General features: G+C 41.7%; 1 protein-coding gene and 1 pseudogene across 3 annotated transcripts; both read right to left on the reverse strand.

Annotated features, from left to right (window-relative positions):
- Positions 1–209: 209 nt before the first annotated feature.
- LOC147889570 (uncharacterized) lies at positions 210–4,927 on the reverse strand (annotated as a pseudogene). The gene is made up of 3 exons (XR_015542863.1): positions 4,850–4,927; positions 683–1,486; positions 210–574 (listed from the first exon to the last, which is right to left on the reverse strand). The product of XR_015542863.1 is annotated as an uncharacterized LOC147889570 (transcript).
- Positions 4,928–4,943: 16 nt separating this feature from the next.
- LOC147889571 (uncharacterized) lies at positions 4,944–7,378 on the reverse strand. Of its 2 annotated transcripts, XM_087391505.1 has the most exons (4): positions 6,650–7,377; positions 5,678–6,547; positions 5,256–5,590; positions 4,944–5,147 (listed from the first exon to the last, which is right to left on the reverse strand). In XM_087391505.1, exons 1-4 carry the CDS (start codon positions 7,062–7,064, stop codon positions 5,118–5,120), a joined length of 1,650 nt encoding a protein of 549 aa, XP_087247631.1. In that variant the 5' UTR covers positions 7,065–7,377; the 3' UTR covers positions 4,944–5,117. The 2 variants fall into 2 exon arrangements, with proteins under 2 accessions (XP_087247631.1, XP_087247630.1); XM_087391504.1 differs by having other exon boundaries at positions 5,256–6,547; positions 6,650–7,378.
- Between the last annotated feature and the right edge of the window lie 744 nt (positions 7,379–8,122).

Here is an 8,122-nt window from a genome sequence, read left to right on the forward strand (position 1 = left end):
CTAACCTCCCAAGACCATCATGGGATAGCATTCAAGAGATTGCTTTTATATATGATTTTCCAAGGTTAACGCCCTCTCATGATACAAACTTGAAGTAGTGGTGTGCATAGGTGACCCCTCAACCTAGGTGTGATGAGTCCTGCAGAATCCTTTGCAAATTTCCTGATGTAAAAATCTGCGAGACCAACTCCATCACATCTAGAATGTAAGGTCTACAATCACACTCTGCGCTTTACTCAAAAATATCTACTACAATAATAGTCACGCATCCTAACTAAGCGTCTCAATGTAATGTGCAATTTATCACCAAAATTAAGCAAGTCATCAGCAGCTTCTGCTAATGCCGTGACCATGGTGCCTTTACTCACCTTTGGTTACACGTCCATACAGTCCTCTGCTTCTGCCTGCTTACACAACAGAAGATTAACTACAAGAATTGTAACACATCCTAACTAAGCGGTCTGTGCAACCTATCACCAAAATCAAGCAAGTCATCAGCAGCTTCTGCTGCTGCCATAACCATGATGCCTTTACTCCTCTTTAGTTACACGTCCGTAGAGTCCTCTGCTTCTGCCTGCTCACACAACACAAAAAGTCTCACCCAACAACGTTCCTTTTTTTAAAAAAGGAGTAACCCAATGTTTTCGTGATATCGTCAAAATAAAATATAAGTAGTGTCTACCTCGGTCCACTTGTCTGCCCACCACCATTCATGGTCCTGCCGTAAGGGATTCCCGGTTCCCACATCTTTATGCCAACGCAGATCCGTATTTATGAAGGAAGGATATATTGTAGATTGAACAGCGCCAGCCCAATCAAAATCCAAAAACTTGATCTCAAAAGAATCTTCCACTGATCTCACCATGATGTTGGGAGCCCGCAGGTCACCATGCGCCACTTCCATCCCCTCACATGTACAAGTATGTGCCTTCTTCAATGCATTGTGAACTGCTGATTGCAATTCAGACTTTTTAGTTTCATCCGAATGATTGGCTCACTCATGTACAGTTTTCCAATCTGGACGAGGCAGGTATTCCATCTCAATGGCGACCCAGCCACCTGCAATTTTTCCAGATTTGAAGAGCTTAGGAGTGATGCCATTACCTGCGCATGTGGCATGCATGGTGTCCCCGTACCTCTTGCAATACTTGACCAACATCAAATCCTTAGACTGCTCCACCTCCACCACAAAGAGAAGTACTGGCTTTGCCTGTAGAGGATAAGGAATTCTCTTGTCAACTTGTGGAGGACTTGATCCATAGAACTGCTTCAATTCAGAAATACCTTGTCTTAAGGCCCAGAATGCTCTGCAAAGGCAGTCCATGTCTGTCTTGTCGTAGGTATTGGTATAACAATGCATAAAGGTAGTGAATGGTTGGCATGCCACCTTGTTCAAGTAAGCGAGTCCACTTATCCTGATGTGGACACCGACCAGCTCTACAAGAAAACAAGGACAAACGTACTTGCTCTCAATCTCTGTTCCATACTAGAGAGGAACAAGCCATAATAATGAATCCCCTTGACACGTACCCAGCACTCCTGAAACCTCTGATCTGCAAGCAAACACAAGAACACACCAACGTGAGGAAACCGAGCAGGCTGCTCACCACCCAACCATGACATCTACGGGATGCAATCCCGAATCAGGAGATGTAATTTCAATGCCTGAAGAAGAATACGAACTCGCAGTTCGCAAGCAAAAAATTTCATGAAAAAAGACCCAAAGGATGTCTACACAAGCAAGTTCAACCCTACTTTGACAAGTTTGGGAAGCAAACATTGATATTCATTTCATTTTAAATCCTCACGGACAACATCTTACTGCACGTTGTACACAACAAAGATTGACAAAGAAACAAACAACGCTGTGAAGACAACGATGGCCCAAAGTTTCGAAGACATGGAGCTACAGAGGAATGTATCCATGAAGTCGGCAACACAATTTTGAATACGCAACATATCAGTGCACAACAAGCAGTTTACCTATGCCTTTCGCTCCCACTCATTAATGCGATAAGAGAATTCATATACATAAACACAAATCCAATTGAAGACAAGACACTCCTACTAAGCACACGGCACAAGTAGAGTTGTTGCAGCCAAATAGCACTGACATCTTCTTTGACAACATCATCACAAAATATGCAAGAGCCTTAGATGCAGGGGCTGATATGCCTGCTCAAATCCTAAATTTGCAGCAGCAGGTACAAGTGCAGATGCTAAGCATGTGGATACGCAAGATGTGCATGATGTAGTTGCAAGGGAAGGTTCAGCTCTGCACGAAGCATGGGCTGTGCCTTACAAGAGGGATCGAGAGACTACTCATAGAAAGAGAATGAACTAAAAAGATATGGACTCAAGAGTCTACATAAAACACTGTATTCAAAAAATTTGAACTTTCTTGCTTTGTTTGGATTTTTTTTTGAATTGGTCACCTACTCTCAATATCACTTAGTAGACTCATAAATTGGGTATTTTGGGAACACTAGATGTGTAAGTTCCACATAATAAACCTTAAAAATCCCTAAGGTTGTAAGTGGTGACCTCTACTTGATACATCATGGGTAAATTTGCAAAAAAAAAAAGAATCACCCCCTCACAAATATGGTCTAATAATGCTTAAAATGTTATGCACCTACACTCAATATGCAATATATGGAAAGAATCACTGGTTGAATTAAATATATAGGGGCTGTATAGATACACCATTTGATTGAATACCATTTGTATAGATATACTCTTTTCCAAGAACAAGGCATACAATATATTATCCTATGCTTCTGAATCTCATTCAGAAGTCATCAGATTCGAGTATTGAATTTTCACTTGATGGGTTAATCCTACCAAATGATGTTTAATATGTACAAGGCTAGGATCAGGAATTGTGATACATTTTTCAACATCATAGCGATGCTTCTTTTTGTAACTTCGAGTCCTTGATTTCTAGCAATGAATAATGCTACTCACTTCCACCTCTATCAAGCCCTCTTTATTCAGAATCCATTCACGTTTCTTTTGCAAGCAACCCCCATACAGTTGTTTTACTGTGTATTTTTTAGGGAGACTTTTCAAAGGCTTTTGTTCATACCATAAAGCTGTGAATGTTATAGGCATTCACTTATGATCCCTTGCTATATGAGCAACCTTTGCCACCCAAATTGTGCCACCTTGTTCATCCAACTCTGAATCTGCATCAGATGCCCAAACTGCAACAAACATACCCTCTCCCCCTTCCTACCACAATATTTTTGAGGTAAAAGCATGGTTGTTAAGACACTCGTGTCTTATCGTAAGACACTTAAGACACTTAAGACACGTGTCTTACCTTAAGACACCTTTAGACACTCTTGTTTTTTTTTTTTGGCGTGGCAGTGACCTCGTAGATTCAGATTAGGATGAATCTTCAGAGATTTGAGTCTTGAGAGTCGAAAGTTTCCTTTCAATTATATGTATCGAGATGCAGATTTCATTCATATCACATGTGACAAGATTCAATTGTCCATTTAAACCTTTAAGTACTCAATACTTGCGAGCTCTTGAGTCGCAAGTCTTAACTTTAAGTTTTCAGTCTTGAGTGACGAGTCTTGACTCTTAACTACATTGTACAAGTGCCTTCTTGCATTGTTTAAGTGTAGCTTATTGTACTTCTAGAGCAGCGAGCTATGCTAGCAAATTGTCCATTTGTATACTTATACATATATTAATTAAATATTTATTATTATAATCACAATGGCGTGTCTTACGTGTCTTATCTTTAAGACACGTAGACACTCGTGTCTGAAGCGTGTCTAACGTGTCGTGTCTTAACGTGTCTTACAACCATGGGTAAAAGGCATTGCTCAGCTTCTTCCTCATCTATGGTCCAAACTCTCCAAAAGAGTAGGTTTCTGCTCCTTTATTTGGCAGGACTCGCAGAGATACAGCTGAGGCAGAGGGGTCACAGTTTTTAGAGTCAGCTAGGATGGGTACCCTCATCGATGAGGAAGAGTCTGAGTGCTTTGAGACTGCATGTGATAATGTGCATTGGATGCAGGCCATGCAGGATGAGTTGAGCTCCATTCAGAAAATAATATATGTACATTTGTAAGACTAGAATATATCTACTCTTACAAATTCAGATTTTTGTTTCTAAACACCAAAGTTCTACAAAGCAAAAAGAAAACTAAAGAGAAGAAAAATGAGCTAACAAAAAACAAAAGGTAGACATACTTAGTAAACAAAGCAAGGCTTATGTCATCATCAGTGCCCCAGAATAAGCAGCTATATTGGGTTTCTAAAGACTCGCGGAGATAATACCTGAGATGTGGTAAACTTGCCTCCAGAGAAGAGGGCTATTGGAACAAAATGGGTCTACAAGCTGAAAAGCCAGCCTGATGATACCATTGATAGGTACAGTTCCCCTGCAGTTCCTCATGGAGCATTTAGCCATCCTTTGCTAAACAACTGAAAACCTAAATGAAGTGGAAGTACAACCTATATAGAAAATTCTCAAGATCACCCAAAATTGAAGGTGTCCTGAACTGGCCCATTGCAGGCACAGACCCTTCTAACCTATTTTACATATCATTGGGATCCTAACCTCCCAACACCATCATGGTATAGCATTCAAGAGATTGCTTTTATATATGATTTTCCAAGGTTATGCCCTATCATGATGCAAACTTGAAGTAGTGGTGTGCATAGGTGACCCCTCAACCTAGGTGTGATCAGTCCTGCAGAATCCTTTGCAAATTTCCTGATGTCAAAATCTGCCAGACCAACTCCATCACATCTAGAATGTAAGGTCTACAATCACGTGTCTGCGCTTTACTCAAAAATATCTACTACAAGAATTGTCACGCATTCTAACTAAGCGTCTCAATGTAATGTGCAATTTATCACCAAAATTAAGCAAGTCATCGGCAGCTTCTGCTGCTGCTGTGACCATGGTGCCTTTACTCACCTTTTGTTACACGTCCTTACAGTCCTCTGCTTCTGCCTGCTTACACAACAGAAGATTAACTACAAGAATTGTGACACATCCTAACTAAGCGGTCTGTGCAACTTATCACCAAAATCAAGCAAGTCATCAGCAGCTTCTGCTGCTGCCATGACCATGATGCCTTTACTCCTCTTAGTTACACGTCCGTAGAGTCCTCTGCTTCTGCCTGCTCACACAACACAAAAAGTCTCACCCAACAACGTTTCTTTTTTTAAAAAAGGAGTAACCCAATGTTTTCGTGATATCATCAAAATAAAATATAAGTAGTGTCTACCTCGGTCCACTTGTCTGCCCACCACAAATCATGGTCCTGCTGTAAGGGCTTCCCGGTTCCCACATCTTTATGCCAACGCAGATCCATATTTATGAAGGAAGGATATATTGTGGATTGAACAGCGCCAGCCCAATCAAAATCCAAAAACTTGATCTCAAAAGAATCTTCCACTGATCTCGCCATGATGTTGGGAGCCCGCACGTCACCATGCACCACTTCCATCCCCTCACATGTACAAGTATGTGCCTTCTTCAATGCATTGTGAACTGCTGATCGCAATTCAGACTTTTTAGTTTCATCCAAATGCTTGGCCCACTCATGTACAGTTTTCCAATCTGGATGAGGCAGGTATTCCATCTCAATGGCGACCCAGCCACCTGCAATTTTTTCAGATTTGAAGAGCTTAGGAGCGAGGCCATTACCTGCCCATGTGGCATGCACGGTGTCCCCGTACCTCTTGCAATACTTGACCAACATCAAATCCTTAGACTGGTCCACCTCCACCACAAAGAGAAGTTTGGTGCCAATCCTCTCGACAAATTGAACTGGCTTTGCCTGTAGAGGGTAAGGAATTCTCTTGTCAACTTGTGAAGGACTTGATCCATAGAACTGCTTCAATTCAGAAATACCTTGTCTTAAGGCCCAGAATGCTCTGCAAAGGCAGTCCATGTCTGTCTTGTCGTAGGTATTGGTATAACAATGCATAAAGGTAGTGAATGGTTGGCATGCCACCTTGTTTAAGTAAGCGAGTCCACTTATCCTGATGTGGACACCGACCAGCTCTACAAGAAAACAAGGACAAACAGTACTTACTCTCAATCTCTGTTCCATACTAGAGAGGAACAAGCCATAATAATGAATCCCCTGAAATAAGGAATGCCCCTCTTCTTTCTTTCCTTGTGACGTGTAAATCAGGTGCGTGCCCTGCACATGAGATCCATCTGTAGGGTAGCCGAGAATTGTTATTGGATTGATGGCCAACCCCAGATATCTGCTAAACAAGCGGTTAATGTCCTCCATTTTGTCGGTCTCACGAGAATAATGCTCTGCCACCAATGAGCATAGATCAAAAGCCAGTTGGCACTCGACATCACCGAACTCGACTGTTGAGGTGTTGTTGAATCTGTCAACGAATGTTGCAAATGCAGGGTGCACTAAGGTGAGGGGAAGAGGGGGCTCTGCTTCTGGAGGGCAGTGACATAAATATACAGGCACTTCTTGTGCTTTTCGCCAGTTCCTAGCCTTCTGCAAAGAGGAGGGTGGCCCGAGCTTTCTGATCAGAGTGAAGTAATCTGCAGTGTGGAAATCCGTTATAAATTGCAGGGATAAAAAGAGTGGAAATCCATTAAAAAGATTCGATAAACACTACATGCTAGAAAGATAGGTGTTGAAACCTGCTTCATTCAAGTCCGGCAACGTTTCGATCTCTGCTTCTGTCGCTAAAATCTGTGCGTTGAGAACTGCTACATCGGCTTTAAGTTGAGAGATATCGGCTTCAAGCTTAGAGATATCGGCCTTAAGTTCAGAGATATCGGCTGCAATCTCAGAGATGAGAGTGTTGAGTTCTTGCAATTGCTCACGGTGCCGTGACGTCTCAGCTCCTGATAAAGAAGCACTGTATAGGTCGGACAGCACATCTGATTTCTTAATTCTTTGCCGACGCAGGTCAGAAATCAATCCCGGCAATAAATTTATGTACTCTTGCAGTGCAGCTTCTTTGCTGCGAAGAAGGGTGCAGACCTCCGTCCGCTGTTGATTCAGGGCCTCCAGCCGCCTCTGACGCTCTTTCCGTTTCCTTGAAGAGACCATGTCGAAAGCCCTTGCACGCTCTCTTATTATTCGGTTGTTTGTGCAGGAATTCTATTGCGGTTCTTGCTTCATAGAAGCACAACTCCTCCAGCCCTGAAATTTGAAGGCCTATTCAAAAGTAAGTAAATACATGGTACATACATATATTTATGTATAAACATGGGATGCCAAGGGTAGAGAAAAGGGCCTTTCATTGAGCTATGCTATGCTGTCGTTTGTGATTGAAAGAGGTTCGCAGTAAATGTGAAGGTTTTAAGTGTAGGATTTGTGTATTATTGTGAAAATGATTCGTTCTGATGGCGGGATGGCCGCTGTTTCCAGGTCGTTCATTTTTTTCGAAAGTTTGTGCAAGTCCTTGGCTTGGAAAGACGAGGAACATGAAACAAAATGGATACATTTTGGAGTTCGAAGGAATCAGACATGCAACATATGAATCTATGCGATGTGAATGAAGTCGGTTGTAGATTTCGGTAGAAGGTCGAATTCTTTTAGTAGTTGTTATTCGTGGGATTTTCCATGCGTTTTCCTCTATTCTTATGTTGGTTTCCACTGTTCAGGGTTAATTTCACCAAGTTAGCGGAACCAAACAGGTTTAGTTAGGGTTAGTGATGTGGTTACAGATGTTAGGGTTATGCGTTAATGGAACTGGTAGGGTTAGTTTAGGGTTAGTGAGACGGTTGTTATTAAGATGTCTACGGTTTGTGTGCTCTCTTTGTGTTATTGTTGTTTTGATGCACCAATGATGGCTTGAGGTATTCGATTTGGTAGTTGTTCGTTTATTCGTAGTAAGACTGAAGGTCTCAAGTCTTATACTCATTTGTTGTTGTGAAAATGATTGGTTTTGATCGAGAGGTGGCAGCTATTTTTTGTTTGGCTGATGGTGTGCAAACTAAATGTTATGTCTTGTTGTGTTGTGCTTGCTTGTATGAGTGTGGCTTTGTTTGGCTGATGATGTGCAGACTAAATGTTATGTCTTATTGAGTTGTGTTGCTTGTATGAGTGTGGCTATGTCTTTTGACATGTTTGGAAGGCATTGTTAATGGAAGGCCCGACATGTT

This window comes from Dipteris shenzhenensis, chromosome 20, assembly GCF_047967505.1.
Source record: "Dipteris shenzhenensis isolate YYH24624 ecotype China chromosome 20, Dip_SZ_1.0, whole genome shotgun sequence".
Lineage (NCBI taxonomy): Eukaryota > Viridiplantae > Streptophyta > Polypodiopsida > Gleicheniales > Dipteridaceae > Dipteris > Dipteris shenzhenensis.

What these genes read in the sequence shown, in the direction of transcription:
- LOC147889571 (XM_087391504.1), bottom strand. Translation starts at nt 7,064, where the DNA reads ATGGTCTCTTCAAGGAAACGGAAAGAGCGTCAGAGGCGGCTGGAGGCC. An exon ending in GCCGGACTTGAATGAAGCAG is followed by an intron (nt 6,548 to 6,649) that starts GTTTCAACACCT and finishes TCCACACTGCAG; the next exon opens with ATTACTTCACTCTGATCAGA. An exon ending in GGGCAGACAAGTGGACCGAG is followed by an intron (nt 5,148 to 5,255) that starts GTAGACACTACT and finishes TTGTGTGAGCAG; the next exon opens with GCAGAAGCAGAGGACTCTAC.